This window comes from Saccostrea echinata, unplaced genomic scaffold (assembly GCF_033153115.1).
Source record: "Saccostrea echinata isolate AGI-Se365-2 ecotype Australia unplaced genomic scaffold, CSIRO_AGI_Sech_v1 ptg000010l, whole genome shotgun sequence".
Taxonomy (NCBI): Eukaryota; Metazoa; Mollusca; class Bivalvia; order Ostreida; family Ostreidae; genus Saccostrea; species Saccostrea echinata.
The window spans coordinates 9613727-9634231 of record NW_026889759.1 but is presented as its reverse complement, the minus strand read 5'-3'; the positions used below and the strand labels follow the sequence as shown (position 1 = coordinate 9634231).

The following is a 20505-nucleotide window of genomic DNA, read 5'->3' as shown; positions in this document are numbered from 1 at the left end:
TCACCTGAGCACTTTGGCCATCAGTCATTATCGAAGTTTAAATATGAAAGTGACCTGGGGAAGGGAGAGGTCATGATTTGAACAAACTTGAATCAACACTACCAGAGGATGCTTTGATAATATGAATACGACTACCAGTAATCATGGCTTACTGTATACACTCGCCTATAAGTTGGTTTTTTGTGAGTTGAATTTTGGACCAAATCTCTTGGTCCGACTTATAGGCGAGTTATAAAAAGACTGGTATTTTAGAGGGTCAATACCTCTAATATAAGCTTAAAAAATCCAATTGACTTACATGCGGACCGACTTATAGGTGAGTATATACAGTATGTAGATTTTTCAAGATTTTTTCCGTTATGTTTATCTACTATTCTACTGTAAAACTTTAATCGCTTATTGTAATCCTACTCTACCCCAGGGGGTCATGATTTGAACAGATTTGATTCTACACTACCTGAGGGTGCTTCCATATGAATATGACCAATCAAGGCTTTGCTGTTCTTAAGGAAACAATTTCAAAGTTTTTCCCTATGTATTCCTATGTAAAACTTTGATGGTCCATCCTACCTCCAGAGGTCATGATTTGAACAAAACTTATTACATTACCTGAGGATGCTTCTATATAAATATGACCAATCAAAGCTTTGCTGTTCTAGAGAAGATTTTTAATAATTTTTTTAGCTCACCTGTGCTGACAGCTCAAGTGAGCTTTTCTGATCACATTTTATCTGTAGTTCTTTCTGTCCATCCGTCTGTAAACTTCTCATATTTTTGACTTCTTCTGGAGAACCACTGGGCCAATTTCAACCAAACTTGCCACAGAGCATCCTTGGGTGAAGGGAATTCAAGTTTTTTTTTTTTCAAATGAAGGACAATGCCCTTATTCAAGGGGAGATAATTCAGAAATCGTGGAAATTTGGTGGCATAGTTTAAAAATGTTCTTCTCAAGAACCACTCGCCCAAAAAAGTTGAAACTTATAGGAAACCTTCTTTATATAGTGTAAATTCAAGTTTGTTCAAATAATGACCCCTGGGGGAAGGGTGGGGCCACAATGGGGGATCAAAGTTTTACAAAAAAATATATAGGAAAAAACTTCAAGAATTTTCTTCTCAAGAACAGCAGAGCCTTGTTTAGTCATATTGATATGTAAGCATCACCAGGTAGTGTAGATTCAATTTTGTTCAAATGATGACCCCCGGGGTAGGGTGGGGCAACAATAGATGATCAAAGTTTAACATAGGAATATACAGGAAAAAATCTTTTTCTCAAGAACAGCAAAGCAAGGTGGCGCTCGAGGTGTGCTGACACGGTAGTTCGGTGAGAGCAGATTTTGGCAATTTAATGATTTATTAGTTGCATCTTCTTCTGAAATACTTATGAGGCAAGTCTGCAGGTGTTCTGAATATTATTAGTGAAAAATTAAATGTGAGACAGTCTTGGACAGGGAGTTTTTGTGGATTGAAATATTTACGGCTCAGACAATCGTGAGTACTCTTCATTGTTATTGTGAACCGGTTCTCGCTATATATTTCAAAAAACCTATAGTGTAATGCCACCCACAAGACAATCAGGGAAAAGCAAAGGGGATAAAACTGATAACATGGAAAAAGTGCAAGATAACGCAGGTCAACCCCAAGGAATTCAATCAGGTGATGAATGGGTTCTAATTAAAAAAGATCTACAAGAGATTAAAGATCAACTAAAAAGCACAATAAAAACAGACGACATTAAATCGTTAGTCACCAGTATTGTAAAAGAATTGCTCGAAGAGCACAAAAGAGAATCAGAAAAGAAAGAATTCTTTTATAAACAAAAAATAGAAAAACTGAGTGACAGCGTAGACAAACTATAACACTTGATAATGAGACGCTCCGAGAAAAACTATGCGAGAACAACAAAAAAACTCGCGAGCTAGAAACCAAAGTCCAACAAGTAGAAGAACTGGCCTCTTTTGCAACAGTTAAGGCAAATTATAACGAACAATATAGCCGTAAAAACAATGTGAAAATATATGGAGTCAAAGAAAATAAAAATGAAAATACTTTGCAGGTTGCAAAAGAAATATTGAAAGTAAAGGGAAATGTGGACATCGACGATAATGACATTATTGCTATTCATCGCATACCGGGTAAACAAAAGGCCCCAAGACCTATCCTAATAAAATTTAAAAATGCAGACACAAAAGCGAAAGTTATGCGACAAAGGTCAAAAGTCAAAGAGTCGGAGGGCAATGTGAGGTTAGGAGATGATGTGACAAGGGAAAACAGCGAACTCATCGCCAAACTTATTGAACATCCAGAGATTACATCAGCCTGGTATTTCAATGGTTCTGTGTATGCCAGTGTGGATGGAAAACGTATGAAGTTTGACATTTTAGACGACATTGATTATAAATTGAAGAACCGGAATTCTCGTGACTAACCGCTATGGACTCCGCATTTATAACGCTCTTCACGATTCCGATTTTGACAGTGAAAGGAAAGAGACATGCCAATGATGCTACTCAAGCCACTTGACTTTTGAAAGTAAATTTTATCTGTACACAGTTATTCTATTTCATTTCTCATTCATGTTTGTGTTATTCTCTCCTTACTTTTCTTCTTCTGTCTCTCTTTTTCTCTATCTCATTTGCTGCCTGTTCCTAAAATCCTGTTGGGTCTGTTTATTTTTGTCTGTTTTTATACAAATACCCGATGGTTAAAATAATATCAGTCAATTGTCAAGGTCTTGGTGATATCGCAAAGCGCAGAGATGTTTTTAACTACCTTAAGTCTTTAAAGTGTAATATGTATTGTTTGCAAGATACTCATTTCTCATCAGAAATGGAAAATGATATTCGAAATCTGTGGGGATACGAATGTTTTTTTAGCTCATACACCACTAATTCCAGAGGAGTGGCTATTTTAATAAATAACAATATTGATATCAAAGTAATCTCAGAAAAAGGTGATGCTGATGGAAATTATCTAATACTTAAAACATGTATAGAAAACCATGAGGTATTGATATGTAATGTTTATGCTCCAAATACTGATAAACCTGATTTTTTTGAAAGTATACAAAATCATATAGAAGATTTGCAGTGTAGTAATATTATCTGGTGTGGAGATTTCAATTTGGTTTTGAATCCTGAGTTAGATTATTATAACTATAAAAAAGTAAATAATCCAAATGCAAGGAGCAAACTCTTAGAAATAATAGAGATTAATGGCTATGTAGATCCTTTTAGACAACTTCATGAGTCACTTCGTAGATATTCATGGAGGAAAAAGTCTCCATTAAAACAAAGTAGGTTAGATTTTTTCCTACTGTCAGAGCCACTTTTATCAGGATTAGATACATGTGCAATAGAGCCAAGTTACAGATCAGATCATTCTATCATTTCTCTCTCGTTAGTATTTAATGACTTTAAGAGAGGTCGCGGCTTGTGGAAATTCAATAACTCATTACTTTATGATGAAAAGTACTTGAACTGTATTAAGGATGTTATCTTACAGGTTAAAAGACAATATGCAATTCCAGTTTACAATTATGACAACATGCACACAGTGCCAGATGAAAATATATTCTTCACAATAAATGATCAATTATTTTTGGAAACCTTACTATTAGAAATAAGGGGTAAAACTATCTCTTATTCATCATATGTCAAAAAGAAGAGAGAAAATGAGGAAAATTCTTTGATCAATGACATTAAAAATATGGAAGAAAATATTTCTGAAAGTAACTTAGAAGAACTATACAATAAAAAACAAGAATTAGAAAAAATTAGAAAGCACAAGTTACAAGGTAATTACATAAGAAGTAGAGCAAGATGGATTGAGGAAGGGGAAAAGCCCACAAACTATTTTTGTAAACTGGAGTCAAGGAATTTTACAAGTAAAATCATATCAAGATTAGAAATAAATAATGGTGAGGTTATTCATGATCAGTCACAGATTTTGAAAGAAATCAAATCTTTCTATGAAAATTTATATACAATTAAAGAAGGGAATACAGACTTAAATTTAGATAATGAGTTGATACATACTGATGTTCCCAAACTTTCTTGTGAAGAATCAAACCATTTAGAGGGTGAAATAACCTTGTTAGAAGCCTCAAATACTCTTTATAATATGAAGGCTAATAAATCTCCAGGATCCGATGGTTTCTCTACAGAGTTTTTTAAAATGTTTTGGAAATATATTGGGTCCTTTGTCGTAAGATCTATTAACTATGGTTACAGGAATGATATCATGTCTATTACACAAAGACATGGAGTTATAACATTATTACCTAAAGGTGACAAGCCAAGACATTTTCTTAAAAACTGGCGTCCTATTACACTGCTAAATACTGTATATAAAATAGCATCTGGCTCTATTGCAAACAGATTTAAAAAATATTTAGATAAAATAATCAACCCTGACCAAACTGGTTTTATCTCCAACAGATATATTGGAGAAAACATAAGATTGATATATGATATAATGCACTTTACAGAGGAAGAAGATATTCCAGGACTTTTATTACTGATCGATTTTGAGAAAGCTTTCGACTCTCTTTCCTGGAACTTCATACAAAAAGCATTACATTTTTTCAATTTCGGCCCTTCCATCAGAAAATGGGTCACTCTTTTTTACACGGATATTAAAGCTACTGTTAATCAAGGTGGTAATTTTTCTGATGTAATTGATATTCAGAGGGGATGCAGACAAGGAGACCCTTTGTCTCCATATATTTTTTTGATCTGTGCAGAGATTCTAGCCATACAAATTAGGAAAAATAAAAAAATAAAAGGTATTACTATTAGAAATGTAGAAAAAAAGATCTCTCAACTGGCAGATGATACTTCCCTTATTCTTGATGGAAGTGAGGAGTCTCTTTTAGAAACACTGAAAACTTTGAACACATTCTCAGATATGTCTGGATTATGCATTAACTTCTCAAAAACACACACTGTGTGGATTGGATCCAAAAAATACAGTGATGAGGTTTTAATCCCAAATTATCAACTTAATTGGGGAACTACTAGATTTACTTTATTAGGTATAAATTTTGATGTTGACCTAGATAAAATGTGTGAAATAAATTATCAACCAAAGCTAGTGCAAATCAAGTCTATTCTTAGTCAATGGGGAAAAAGGTTTTTAACTCCAATTGGAAAAATTACTGTTATAAAGACATTGGCTTTACCTATATTAAATCATTTATTTATGTCAATCCCAAATCCATCTAATTCTTATTGTAAAGAATTAGAAAAACTTTTTTTCTCATTCTTATGGAATAATTCAACTCATAGAGTTAAGAAAGATGTCATTGTTAAAAAATATGAAGACGGAGGACTGAAAATGATAAATTTAAATGCTTTCATTGTTTCTTTGAAATTAGTTTGGATAAGACATCTAGTTTTTACAAATAAAGGGTGGGAAAATTTCATCCCAAATATGAATATATATAAATTTGCATCCTGTGGTATTGAATACATCACTCAACTTATGAAAACCTTAAAAAATAAATTCTGGATTGATGTGTTCAAGTCCTGGGTTGATTTGAATAAAATTTGTACTGATTCTGATGCTACTGTATACTCTCCACTGTTTTATAACCCTATGATCCATATTGGAGGGAAAACCTTTTATAGTAAAAAACTTTTTGACAATAATATTAGATATATTAATGACATTATTGGAGTAGATGGTTTTTTTTTATAGCTATGAATGCTTTTGCAATACTTATCCAGATATAAAGATTAATTTTGTAGAATATTCTAGCTTGATCCATGCAGTTAAAGCTTGGATAAAGAGGAGCAATTTCGATAAAAATTTACAAAAATCAGAAAATCCTCTTATTATGTCTAACTTTTATCTTGTATCAAAATGCAAAAAATCAAAAAACTTCTATGAAATTCTCAATAAAAATTCTTCTATAACAGCTGGTTACAAAAAATGGATTGAATTATTTGATTTGGATAACAAGGAATGCAAAATAATTCATAAATTACCATTTCAAGTCACAAAAAACTGTAAACTCCAGTGGTTTCAGTACAGAATTTTAAATAAAATATTGGCAACAAATTCTTTTTTATTCAAAATTAAGAAGGTTGTTTCAAAGCAATGTACTTTTTGTCAAAAAGAAGAAGAGACAATTGAACATATCTTATGGGAATGTGATCTTGTACAATCACTCCTTGAAAACTTTGAATATTATCTCCAGCAGAAAAACCTCCATTTGTCCATAACAAAAAAATCATTTATTTTAGGTATTGGAGGAAAAAATAATGAAATAGCTAATATCTTAATCTTATGGTTGAAATATTATATTTATACTTCTAGATGCACTGAAAAACCTCTAAATGTGCACTCTGCAATATCACACTTGAGTTATTTTTACCAAACACAAAAATATATATCATATAAAAATGGTGAAAAAGAGAAATTTGATGATCAGTGGAACAGGTGGAACCAACTATTTTTGTAACTCTCTCTCTCTCTCTCTTTCTCCCCTCTCTCCCTCTCTCTTTCTCTCTCTATATACACAATTCTGTTAAAGAAAAGATATTGGACATTTTGTATATAATGAATTGTGTTGAAAAAATAAAATAATTAAAAAAAAAAAAAAAGAACAGCAAAGCCATGTTTGGTCATATTGATATGGAAGCATCCTCAGGTAGTGTAGATTCAAGTTTGTTCAAATGATGACCCCTAGGGGTAGGGAGGGGCCACAATGGGGTATCAAATTTTTACGAAGGAATATAGAGGAAAAAATCAGGAAGATTCCACATTAGTTTCACCTTTCCTGGCCCAGTGGTTCTTGAGAAGAATTAAGATTTATAAAGATTTTCCCTACATATTTCAATGTAAAACTTTGATTCCCTATTATGGGCCCATCGTTCCACCATTCTTTCGTGACTTATAGCATCCATATTTGGGTGGAAATTTGCAAATACATGCTTGAAAGATTTTGCCTGTGGATCTGAGGAACAATCATCACCACTTGATTGGCAATGAGGAGAATTTCTACATGTATGAACACATGGATGATTACCAGTTAGCCACTCTGGACAGAATTACTGTAAGTTTCACCTTTTCTGGCCCAGTGGTTCTTGACAAGATTACTTAAAGATTTTTCCTATTCATATTAGTTAAAACTTTGATTCCCTGTTGTGACAAAAGGGGGGGGGGGGTTAAACAATTTAGAATCTACACTATTTCCAGAAGATTCCACCTTAGTTTCACCTTTTCTGACCCAGTGGTTCTTGAGAAGATTTTTTAAAGATTTTTTCTTGAGATTTTTCTGATATACTTTGATTCCCTATTATGGCCCGACCCTACCCCTGGAGGCCATGATTTGAACAATTTTGAATCTTCCAATACATCAACAAGATACCACATTAGTTTCACCTTTTCTGACCCAGTGGTTCTGAAGAATATTTTTCCTATATATTTCAATGTAAAACTTTGATTCCCTGTTGTGACCCATCCTACCCCTGGGGGCCATGACTTGAACAATTTAGAATCTACACTACTTCAGGAAGATTCCACTTAAGTTTCACCTTTTCTGATCCTGTGGTTGTTGAGATCTTTAAATGACTCCACCCTATTTTTGTCTTTTCTTAATTATCTCCCCTTGGAAGGAGGCTTGGCACTTTATTTTACTTGCTTGGCAAGTGGTGGCGTCTCCAAATGAGTGAAAAATTCTTGAGAGGGACGTTAAACAACAAACAAACACAACGATTGAAATTATTTGCCTATGAAATGGCATACACACTCTACGGATCACATCACACAATTTTTTTGTAATATGAATGGGTCTTGCTCCATTTTCAGCTCAACTTGGCTAAAAGTTCAAGTGAACTATTCAGATCACCTTTTGTCCACCTGTCTTTTGTCCACACTTTCATCTTCTCAATAACCACGGGGCCAGTTTTAACAAAAGTTGTTGCAACGCATCCTCAAGTGAAGAGGAATTCAAAATTGTTCAAATAAAGTGCCAAGCCTCCTTCCAAGGGGAGATAATTAAGAAAAGACAAAAATAGGGTGGAGTCACATTTGAGTTTCTCATTGTCATCAGTAACAAAAGGATCAAAATATGAATTTCCACCTTTCTCCTTGTGACCTTACTCAAAACACCTTAGTCAAAGTAATGATATACCCCTCTTTTCATATTTCCATTGTTTAAATTAACACCGTCAAATAGACATATTTCTTAAAGAACTTTTAGCTTGAAAAGGTATCAGTTTAGATAGCAACATTTCTATACTTATTTTCAATAAATAAAACAAGAAAGAACATACATGTACTAATCATTTATTTTATTTTCTCTTTTAAAAAATAGGTATATAAGGTGTAAAAGTCCTTTGAACACTCTGGCGGTACCAAAAACCTCCTGGCAATCTGAAATATAGGAAACAATGATCAAAAAAATGATCTTGTGCAAATGATGTGTTAAATAAGAGATGAATGTCACAACCCTTAGTCTTACTTTAAAATCTTTTATAGTCCATAAAAATTCTATATGCGAAAATTTTAAGAGAATGGAATTTTTGGACAATTAGAATGCAACAAATTGTTGTGACAATACCTCTCAGCTTTCTCTAGTACCATTTTTATGGCATTTATAGTTTGAAATTCCTCTACATTTTATGATTTTACTGCTTTTTAAAGGTAGAGCACTTGTGTTACGATTTTTACAATTTAGTTTAATTAGTTCTGTTTATTTAGGACCATTTGGAAGTCCTTAGTTTTAATCAGTACTGAGGATTACCTGTATATGGGTGTCTTACCAGTCTCTAGTAAAATGGGGCTGTGAAATTTCGTCTCTTCTTCTTATTCTTTTTGATGGGTATTAGATATCACAATAAAACAAGCATGAGTAAACTTAGTTAGACTTTCACTATGGAATTTAGAAACATTAATCTTGCATTGAAAAGACCATTAAACATTTAATTCCAAAGTTGTTGTCAAGTTTCAGCCCAAGTCTTCCCCACATGATATTCTGCAAGATCATATATAATATATAGTGGAATATTTATGACCATTATTGTGTGGATCAATATCCACGATGTTCATTTCTCCTTTTGGTATACTTTGCACTTTTGACTCAAGACACAAATGAGGATTAAATCAATTTCTTGTTTTAGGTTTTCATTTTGTTAGCATAAAAGCTCCCAAACTCCTTTTCAACTTTGCTTAAACTAAGTTTTCTGTTCAATAATAATAACTTAATCTGCTCTGTCTAATCTGTAAAATTAAGTTATTTTTGTTAATACACAGAATACAAACAAACAAATCCAATGCCTCAGATATAGCAATGTATGGGGTTTAGTTAAATGGTCCATACACCTGAATTATTTAAAGACACTAAGGTTTTTAAGAGATTTATCTTTAAAATTCAACTACACAATGTGCATTTATAATACTGAATTAAGACAATTATGTTAATGCATATTTATTATTTATTCCTATCTTTAGTTTTTTTCCTGGATTTTTCTTTTTGGTACAAATACTTTTTGGCACAGATACTGTGGTTTTGCATGTTAACGTTTGCTGAGACATTGGATTTTTTTCTTTTAGAGATAAAAACATTTTTTCAATATACTTTTTTCTTTTATTTTATACTACACTGATAAGTAAATTAAAATTCAGTGAACACAATACTTTTAAGTTTTTTTTTTATATATATATACAGGTACACCAGGTTTACAACACAATTTTAATTTGCCTTCTTTGACATCAACGAACTGTGAAGAGAATACAACTTTTGTAGCCATTTGAAACTGAAAATAATCATGGGATTTTAATTTTGATGTTCAAAAGTTAGGATTTAAATCTATGAGTTTCCATCAGATCATTCAGAAGGGCTACATGATTTAGTCTATTCTGAAAGGTAACAAAGTACCTAAGTAAACATGATGTGTGAAATATGAGTGATAAAAGAGTTGGCATCAGTGGGCGATCAGTGCTCTTAGTAGCCTCCTCGTGCACTAGCATAGGGGTGGGGACGTCCACGTCCCCCACGGGGTGCTGGTGGGGCTTTAAAGGAACTACCTCCTGCAGACCATCCACTCTCTACAAGAAATAGACCACATTGTAGTTGACAAACATGTAAATACTCATGTTCACTTCAATGACTTTTTCAAAGTTACTTACAAAAAAGAATATTTATTGGAGTTAACTTACCTTTGGCATACCCATCATCATAACCTTGTGCACTTGAGCCATGACCATAGTCAAAGTACTGTGTATCTCTAAAGTGTAGAAGTATCCAATTAGTTACATATCACATCAGCATCTCGTAACAGTAACTGTAATTCCCACAAGAAGAAATACCTTCAAAAAGAAGTTAAGTACTTACCCTGCAGCATAGCTTGTTTCTGCATATGGATCTCTAGCATAGGGATCTGCATATGGATCTTCATAAGCCTTAAAAGTATTGTAAAGTTTTAAATATACAATGTAAACACCACATTTGGATAATCACTGGTGTTGAGTAAGAAATCTACATGTACATTAACTTTTTTTTTACCTGAGTGCTGTAATCGTCGTATGTTTCTGTACGAGGAGGTGGTGGAGGTGCTGGTCTACCTCGTCCTGCAGGAGCTCCTCGAGGGGCTGGGACACCACGTGGGGCACCTCTTGCAGGTGCTCCTCTGTTAAAAAAAATAAATAAAAATGAAAAAAAAATTGACAATTTAGTCTACTTATAAAAAATCAACAGAACTGTCTTATTCTTATGAAGGTACATGTTTAGAAGCAAGAATATCTGTTCGTATATCACTCTCGTCAATGTTCAGCAGAAGCCACAATAAAAGATGGTCTCTCTGCATCCAATAACTAACAGCTACATACATTTCTCATTTCTCCTTGTTTTTTTTAAATAAAAGATGGACTCTGTGCATCCAATAACTAACAGCTACATACATTTCTTAACCTATTTCTCCCTTTCTTTTTTTTTAAATTATGATTACTTAAAATTTTATACTTAAATGAATCTCCAATCAACTTGTGTTTCTATCACACTCATCCCTTTTTTCAATAAAATACAGTGCCCACTGTCCAATCCGACAACTGTGCAATCCGTGGACTTTACGACCTCAAATTTTATTCCCAAAAAAATCTTTATAATTTGTATAGAATAAAACTGTATATTCCGACCACTGTACATTCTGAATTCTGGCTTTTTTTGTCAACAAAACTAGATAATTACTTTATGATTTCACCTGAGTAATCCGACATAATTACACTGGTGTACCGTAATTAGCCGCTGGCCAGGTAACATGAATGTCCCGTTTGGTCACAAGATTGGTCTACTTAGAGAGTAGTTAATTATACGTACGAGTTTGAAAGTGTTTATCTAAGCATTAATAGTTATCAATTTTTATTCTCGCATTGACAAAATAGCATCCACGCGACAGAAAATAAAATAGTACATGATATATAGATTGCCTTTACCTTACAGAATAAATAAGATTTTTAGTGTGAAATAAAAATCAAATATGCAGTCAGAACCCTTCGGAAAGCCATGTTATGAAAATAAAAAAAAGTAGTACGGCGAACTACTGTGTAACATGTACACAATACACAATTTGAAGGCAGCATTGTGTCTTATAGAAAATGTTTCATTTCCGGGTTAATATACCAGTGTTCCAGCTAGGATCTGAAAATGGAGGGGTGCAAGAGGAGGGCACTTTTTCGCCACGTATACCGTTTGTCACAAGCTTTTGCTACATAGGCGTATCTCATTACTTCACCCTTATAATAATGAACTCCTTCAAATATTAATTTTTTTAACCTTATTGATTTGAAAGATATATAAACACACATTTAAGGCCTAATCTATAGCTAGTATATAAATTAACATATAAAAAGGAATTTAAAAATTCCTCTTAGAATAAATATTACTTTTCTTCTTCTTTTTTAATCATTTTCTATTCTTATTTCCTATTTTCAAAAACAAAACCATAATTCTTATAAACTAGCTGGTGTCTCATATGTTCAGTGCAGTACATGTGCTACATGTGATTGGGTCTGTTTTTGGCAAATGTATAAAATATGGATACAGTATTTGTAGGTTATAAGTAACATATTAGACTAGTATTAAACTTACAAATTAAAGCCAATATCTTTTTTGCTTGTTTTATCATATTGGTCATGTTATTAGCAGATACTTAATTAATTAAATTAAGATTTTAAACTTCTGCAATGAAATAGAACACATTTAATATGTACATATCTTGTAATCTCATAAAATACCTTCCAGAGTGTCAAAAATCATAATTAAGGAGAAAATGAATGAATATTTATACTTGTTTCTGTGCTATTAAATACTGAATTCCTTCTTTTTTCAGAAAAATGTCAAGAATTTATAAATAAGAAATGAAGGTCAATGTTAATTCTACTTTCACTTCGCGATTTATTTTTAGAATGCTATAATACAAGACTCTTGTTTTATATTTATTAAAACAGATAACTTGGACATTCTCAAAGTATTTGAGCTTTTAACCCCTATTCAGACTGTCAAGTGATCAAAGTAATTACCTAATCACCTGTAATTGAAAGTGGGCACCTGTACATTACATAGGTACCGTAATGCGAGTTTCGTTGTGTAATCGTCTATGACAGGAGGTATGAATTGCTGATTGTCCTTAGGTAATCTGCATTGGAACACACCAATTATTCTAATGAGGGAAAAGGACAGTCAGAATAATACAGGACACTAACAGGGGACACAGGGGCGCTTGTGGGGGGCAGAGGGGCCTACTGATTTGAGGGCGGGGCGCGGCGCCCCTCTATTTCACCCTAGCTGGAACACTGTATACACTAAATAAAGCGAGGCTGTGCACATAAAAGATTTGCTGGAAGCAAATAATACCGCTTTAAGTTGTTCATTAAATTTTACGTCTCTTTGATTAAAATTCAATCGCAATAAAAATGTTTTAGAGTTACATCCCATCGCATGACGGTATTAATAGCACAGTCTATGTCGAGAAATAAATAATGGCGAAAAACTGTTGAAAAAAATAATACCACTGTATAGAGAAGGTAGACGAAATATTTACTTTAATCAACTGTATGTCAGTAAGTAAAAATTCAATTGCAACATCGCGAAGCGATTGGCAGTTCCATCTGTTTTGTTCATGAAAAAAATTATCGTATATTACTACAGAGTTACTAATGCTATATCACAAATGCTGTTTCTCAAAGAAATGCTAATCAGGTATATTTTATACAACAAAGAAACATGCAATTATGCAAACACTTTGACAATTAAATATACGTGTACTCTAAACCTAATGAAAAATGATTTCTTTTTGTATGAAGTCATCTGACACTAATGATAATGCTCAGAAATATTCAACACTGGGTAATCCAACACATTGCCTAATCTGACATTGATTTTATTTCCCACAGCATGTCGGATAAGACAGGTTTCACTGTAATTTAATTTCTGATCATAAAATACTTGACACAGGTTTCCCTGTAACCAAATATCAGTTGTACACATCTCACTGAACTATATCAACTGACCTAGGTGGGGGCGCTCCCCTTCCAGCAGGTGAGGTTAGGAGACCTCCTCTTCCTCCGGCTCCTGGACCACCTCTTCCTCTCCCTCGTCCACCCACACCAGGTACACTGCCTGCTCCTGCTGCTTTCTCTCCATTCAGATACATCATCTCCTCCATTTGTTGCTGATGTATTTCATCATTGTACTCCTGTGTGGGAAATATAGCTAATTAATCACTTGACACCTCTTCTTTTAAAAAGTATCGAGGACATCACATGCACATTTCAGAAAAAACTTATTTTTATTTACATCTGGCATAAGACTTAGAGAAAATCAAAATGGACTGTGACATTCCTCTTGGAGAAAACAATACTTACCGGCGATAAAAATTTAGTCAGTTCTGATAAAGCATGGGAGAGCCTGGCATAAGCATCTGAAATTTCACTGTATACTTCGACAAGGACATGCAGCTCTTCATTTAAATGGGCATATTTTCCACCCTCTTTCTTCAGTTCATCTTCCTGCAAGTTAAAGGTTCAAAAATAATTACTTCACTGAATATCTCTCAGATTTAATCTTCAGTTATCATGGACATTAAGAGATGTACAAAATCAATTTTGGAAACTTGCATTTGAAATATTAATTCTTGGTTTTACATATTTTGCTTATGCACACCTTTGCTTTGTCTCTCATTGATCCTCTTCCAAGAATTGACATCTTTGTCCCTGTTTCTTCTTGTAACCTCTTAAGTGACATACCTTTTGGACCCAATAATTTTCCAACAAAATTAAACTGCAGAGAAAACAGGATTTAGTTAAGTACAAATTCAAAATAAATTAGAACAGCTGGCCACTGTAAAATTGCCACAATCAACATCATTATTTTTTTCAAATTAGACATTCAATGTTGCCTTACTTTGGGGTATTCATTCTGTGGAATTTTTACTTTGACAGCTACTCCCTGTGGTCTGTTGTGATGGGCTTCAACTGTAGGAATTACCTTCTTACTTCCACCTTCTGCCTTCTTTATTTCTGCAAATCATGTGCCAAATTAATTAGCTTATATATCTATGGTAATTGTTATATTTTGAGCTTTGTTGCATAATCATCGGAAGTACAGGAGGTGTGAATTGCCAACTGTCCTTAGGTAATCTGCTTTGGATCACACTTATTATTCTGATGAGGTAATGGAAGACAGTCATAGTGATAAGTGGCACTAACAGGGGACACAGGGGAACCCGTTAGGGGCAGAGGGGCCCACTGATTTGAGGGCAGGGAACTGTGCCTCTCTATTTCCCCCTAGCTGGATCACTGCAGTGGTTTTTGAGAAGTCAATAAAGTGCCTCGCCACAGCATGATACGCCCGTCAAATATTGTTCAATCATCATAAATAGTTTAAAGTGCAAGAAAATCATGTTAACCTTGATACAAAGATTTCAATGATTTTTCAATTCCTTATAATGTTTGATGTACTTACATCTTCTGCGGTGTAGGTATTAATTATAACAAATAATACCGGTACATCATATATTTCTCCACTGGTTTTTGTTAGAGCTTAACAAATGCTCGTCTGCAGCTTTGTTTATTGTATATTTAATATGATTAATAATGCTACAGCCTTATAAAACAACAAAACAAATTATGTTTATTCTTTAGACTATAATTTTGTCATCTTAGTGAGACATGACACTCTGCAATTTGTTGTAAAGATATAAAAATTAAAATATAAAAATATTATATAATATCAAATTAGTTTTATTAAATACAATATCAAATTAGTTTTAATTATATTATACAATATCAAATTAGTTTTAGTACAATTCTCTTCTGCTTGAACATTCAGTAAGGAGTGACATTCTCAGCTATACTTAATTAGCATCTCTCAAATAGTGACCTAGATTCTCATTGGTTGCCAGATTAGCTCATCAATACTGAAATTTGCAAAGGTTTTCATTCACGGGTGAAATATGCATGGGATAAAAATAGATCAGACATCAACAAGTGACGCAACAGGGTTTGACATTAACTTTTATGAGTACTAGACCAGTCAGGCTACTTCCAATAATGTTTACTAGCCCTGACCTTAAAATCACTAGACTGACCAAACTTGAAAATTGACTTTTTATAAACTGCTAATTATAATGAAAAAAAAGTGAACGAAGCTAGTTTCCATCGCAATTTGTCTATTACAGCTGGGAGATATTTACTATCAGACAAATAAGAAATAAAAAAAAAAATAAAAATAAAAAACTTTTTAGAATATTTACTTGAAATACTGAAATGAAGGTTCTCATTTATTTCATACACACGACCAGTCGGTCTAGTTCATGAACATTTTACATGACCGGACCACTCATTTACTAGACTGGGTCAGTCGGACGTGCCTTAGTGTCATACCCTGCGCAAGGAACCAATTACATCGTTTCTATCAGTAAAGAGGTGTGGCTTAAGTCATCTCATCGTTTTTTTGGGGGGTCAAAATGCTACCGATATTCGGCTGTTTTCCCTCATAAAAATTAGCTATTTTCCCCCAATTATTAGTATATTTTCCCCAATTTCAAACATACGGAAATTATGTTTTAATTTTAACAAAAGTCGCTAAATTTGCTGACAGAGTAAATACATGTTTATTCTTCAATTTTTTTCTCTAAATCCATGCATATGCAGCAGATTTTTTTTAATGAATGTGTAAAACAATGTAGATATCCATATAAGCAGATAAGTAGCCTACAATATCCTAAATAAATTGGTAAATAGTTCCCAGATACAAGTCATGTTGCATGTCAATTGTCATAATGATTTTGGTTTGACTGCCATAGTGGGTCAGGCTAATATCAGGAAATGGACAACACATAGGGTTTCACTAAAATCAGGAAAAAACAAACAATAAAGACTGTAAACTTGATTATCAATATAAAACAGTTTACTAGATTATGAGTCTAAATGCTGGTTTTTATTTTTTATGAAATTAGACAAAGCAATTCCAATAAAATAGAAGCTACAAGGTGTGACTAATAAAAGCCATGTTCACATTCAATAAAATATTGATGTTAATTTTTTTTAAATGATTATTTTATGAATTTAAATCAAATTCAAAGTTAAAATCAAACAAAAACTGTTGTTGTTACTTAGTTTGATTTTTTATGTATTTTTTAGCATTCTAATTTACTATTAATGATTTTTCCCAATTTGAGGAAAATATCGCTAATTTTTCCCCAATTCAAAAGGAGGGGGTGGTGGTTTAAAATACAAAAAAAAAAATCACTGGCTAATTATGTATCCCCGAGAATGTCACCCTTACTAAATGTTCAAGCAGAAAAGAGAATTGTATTAATTACTTTACATCAAATTTATCTTGAAAGTTAGACTAGGCAACAAAACTATTCAATTAAGAGGCTGATTCCTTTGCCCAATTCCCAAGAGATATAGATAACACCTGCTTGATCAAAGATGCTCTACCAGTTATCTCCTTACACTAAACTCATTAATTTCTCTCTAATTTGACATGCTATTTTCTGTTATCAAAATTCTTCTTGACCAGTGCTTGATAATTATACCCATGGGAGAGGTGAAATTTCTCTTATAACATTACATTTGTTACAGATTGCTGTAAAGTTATATAGTGAAAAAAAATAAGTATCTTCTTGATTTAACATTTTCTTAATAAGGATACTGCAATACTCTTACATCTTTTGGGATTGTGTAATTTAAAAGTTAAAAGACATAGTTTTTTTTTTTAAATTTCACTTAAATGAAAAGTCACAGTGACCTTGAAATAGGTCGCAACACACCATCTACCTAAGCTGCATATATTGGCCAAGTTTGATGATTCTAGGTCTAACAGTTTTCTAGTTATGAGCTGGACAGGATTTTTCCATATTTGGCCATAGCATCTTAATTTAAGGTCAGAGCGACCTACTTTTAATGCCCAACACACCTTCTACCCAAGATGTATCAGCTGACAAAGTTTGACAATTCTAGGCCTAATAGTATTAAAGTTATGAGCCGGACACGAAAAAGCTTACAGACAGACAGACGGACATGAAGGCTAAAACATAATATGTCCCGTCTTAAGACGGGCGTATAAAAATGTGAAAAGATTCCAGACAGCAGACTTGTTGAAATACTGGAATCACCGTCAGACATTTGGTCTGACAATCAAATGTTCTGTCTGACCATACAAAGTTTTGTCAAACCATATACTAGCTGCAGAACTGTTTGCTTTGAGTAAAAGATTAAGTGTAAGAATATTTTCACATCCTCTAAATATTTATAGTCTATTAAGTGTAAGTATGCTTAAAACTACAATATTTACTTCTGCAAAATGAGTGATAAAATATTTCTACGATATAGATTTCTTACAGAGGCCTTTCAGTGTTAAATACGTTCAACACTTGCTAACTCTTACATAAAATCATTCATTCTAATTTCATTATATATCATTTCTTTCAAACACAATGAAAAAACATTTTTTTCAATACCACTGCTTCTTTACAGATGCAAATCATAATTTTAAATATTGGATTTTAATAGATGGTTTTAGAATGCATGCCCTTACAAGATTCCATACTTTTTTGATTATTTTCTCAACGGAGAAAATTAAAGTAAAAGTTGTGGATTACTATTGAATGTGAGTTTAAATTCTTATGCATGTTCAAAAGATATCACTTCCACGAAGTCAAGCTCTGAAATTTTCCGTTTTTGAACAAATAATATTATACTTCCAAACACACCCATTGCAAGAATACTCATGATGTCGTCCGATTAAATCTCATCACACTTGTCTGCAGCAGTAAAGGACTGAAAATTTTTGTCAGTGAGGTTGGTTTAATAAAGTTTAAACACATCACATCATATTTTTCATGTACTTTTTATTAAATAACAGATTTTTTTGCATTTTTTTAAAAATATGATGAAAATTCCCTTACACAGTAATGTTTTTTAATTACTGAACAGGGGAACAATGCCCTTTTAGCACAACAGTTACTAAGAAGGGAATTGTGCCCAACCTGTAAAATGCAGTACCAATGTCTTGACATACAATAGACAAATTTCACATTCGTAGAGTTATCTCCCATTGTTGGTGTAAAGCTCATTTTTCTCACTATAACCTTTGTAACTTACCTGTAAATATTTTCAACCTTTAAACGCTATCGAACAATTTTGATCCTTTCCTGTATTGCCATAGTATGGGGCAACATAGAAAACAAAACATATTCATACAGATTTCATTTGTAAGACATTGCCCATAAAGTTGGTAATGGTATAGAGGGAAAACAGTGTCTTAAGTCGATTGACCCCACTGTGCACACCTCGGCCGATTCGTACCTCATCTAACCTCGGCTGTATCATGTAAACCTCCACTGAACTGGAGCTACTTTATACACAATATGGCTGCGCCTTATAATTACACGTGCACAATGTGCTAAATTCGATCCGTTAACAAACATGATTATGTAAAGATACTAAGTGCAGATTTCTTGGTAATTGTTATTCTTAGTGTTACCTAAATGCTTTTGAAATTTTTTATCGTATGTCAGATGCATGTTTATTATCGTTTTCAAAGCGTTACATTTTCCCTAAGCAGTAAACAGTCAGCCTTATAAAAAATGTTAAGCAAAGATGCATATAAAGTTTCCTCATACAGCCGAGGTTTGATGTAGGTGACGGAATCAGACGAGGTTTGCTGAATGCGGTTGACCTCGCAAAGGGAAATAACTTTTGTAAATGTGAAAGCTATGGCACGCCAAATTTACAAAAATGAGTAAAACCTAGTTTCACAATTGATAAACTAGGTTTATCGACTGTAAACTATAGTTTACAAATCGTAAACTATAGTTAACGATTCGTTAAGTATAGTTTTCATCTGTAAAACTATATTTAACGGTTGTTAACTATAGTTTACGAATGCTAATCTAAGTTTATCTGTCTGTAATAAGCGTTAACAATAGATTTTGTTGATAAACATAGATTCACGTTTGTAAACTATAGTTTACAATCGTAAACTATAGTTTACAATCGTAAACTTTAGTTAACGGTTGTTAATCATAGTTTCACAAATCGTGAAACTATATTTATCAGATCGTTAACTATAGTTAACGGTTTGTAAACTATAGTTTACAAATCGTGAAACTGTATTTATCAGAAAATCTATGTTTTGCAATCGCAAATGATTGTTTTCGGTGTTAAGTATAGTTTACGGTTGTGAAACATAGATTATCGCGTTAACTATGGTTTACAGATGTGAAATATAGATTAACGTTGTTAATTATAGTTTACAATTCGTAAACTATAGTTTACAACCGATAAACCTAGTTTATCGATTGTGAAACTATGATTATCTCATTTTTGTGAATTTGGCGTGCCATAGAAAGCCGTCTATCGTAAATAATTTCTTTCAAAACCATGACTTCTGACAAAGTATCCAAAGGAAAAAAGGGATAAATCATAAATTCGAATAAAATCACTCCCCTTAAAGTAGATACAGTTCACGCAATCAATTTTTCTATACAATATTTACAATAATCTGTGTCCCTAAACAGTGCAACCAGCATATCCAAGGACACAGTCAAAAAATCGTTGAAGTGAACACTGCATTAAATCTTAACATATGCACACACTTCTCAAAGTAATTTTAAATTAATTTGTTATTAAACTTCAACGACACCCTGGGTAAGCCTACATGAAAGAGTCCAAGACACGTGCTTTTCAACTGAATCATCATTATAATAATTACCTTCTGTTAATATACGGGCTGTTTGCACCAATTTCACATCAAATTGTTCAATCCGTCCAAGTTCATTTTTTAGTTCATTGACATAATCAGAATTTACTCCTGCCATCTTAATGCGTGTTAAAAATGCCGACTCTAATTCGATACCCCTTTGTTGGAAATGGCGGAAAATGGCGTCGCAGGTAAATCAATAATATCCGCTGTATAAAGAAATAGTTCATTTTTTTTCTCTCTCCCAAAATCAATGAATATATCTAGATCGCTTTAGATATATTCAAGAAAAA

The 20505-nt window shown here is 33.0% G+C and overlaps 2 protein-coding genes across 3 annotated transcripts in view; both read right to left on the bottom strand.

Annotated features, from left to right (window-relative positions):
• LOC133184337 (ubiquitin carboxyl-terminal hydrolase 24-like) overlaps positions 1 to 20505 on the bottom strand; it is a 376170-nt gene that overhangs the window by 182240 nt on the left and 173425 nt on the right. The gene's annotated exons all lie outside the window — the stretch shown is intronic.
• LOC133184331 (KH domain-containing, RNA-binding, signal transduction-associated protein 2-like) lies at positions 8277 to 20388 on the bottom strand. Of its 2 annotated transcripts, XR_009720811.1 has the most exons (10): positions 20225 to 20388; positions 14405 to 14520; positions 14165 to 14281; positions 13867 to 14010; positions 13513 to 13697; positions 10511 to 10634; positions 10340 to 10407; positions 10165 to 10232; positions 9884 to 10053; positions 8277 to 8379 (listed from the first exon to the last, which is right to left on the bottom strand). XR_009720811.1 is itself a non-coding variant. In XM_061319362.1 (9 exons), exons 1-9 carry the CDS (start codon positions 20328 to 20330, stop codon positions 9950 to 9952), a joined length of 1032 nt encoding a protein of 343 aa, XP_061175346.1. In that variant the 5' UTR covers positions 20331 to 20388; the 3' UTR covers positions 9640 to 9949. The 2 variants fall into 2 exon arrangements, 1 of the variants encoding a protein (XP_061175346.1); XM_061319362.1 differs by lacking the exon at positions 8277 to 8379 and having other exon boundaries at positions 9640 to 10053.

What these genes read in the sequence shown, in the direction of transcription:
- LOC133184331 (XM_061319362.1), bottom strand. Translation starts at nt 20,330, where the DNA reads ATGGCAGGAGTAAATTCTGATTATGTCAATGAACTAAAAAATGAACTT. An exon ending in CAATGAGAGACAAAGCAAAG is followed by an intron (nt 14,011 to 14,164) that starts GTGTGCATAAGC and finishes TTTAACTTGCAG; the next exon opens with GAAGATGAACTGAAGAAAGA. An exon ending in TGACTAAATTTTTATCGCCG is followed by an intron (nt 13,698 to 13,866) that starts GTAAGTATTGTT and finishes TTTCCCACACAG; the next exon opens with GAGTACAATGATGAAATACA.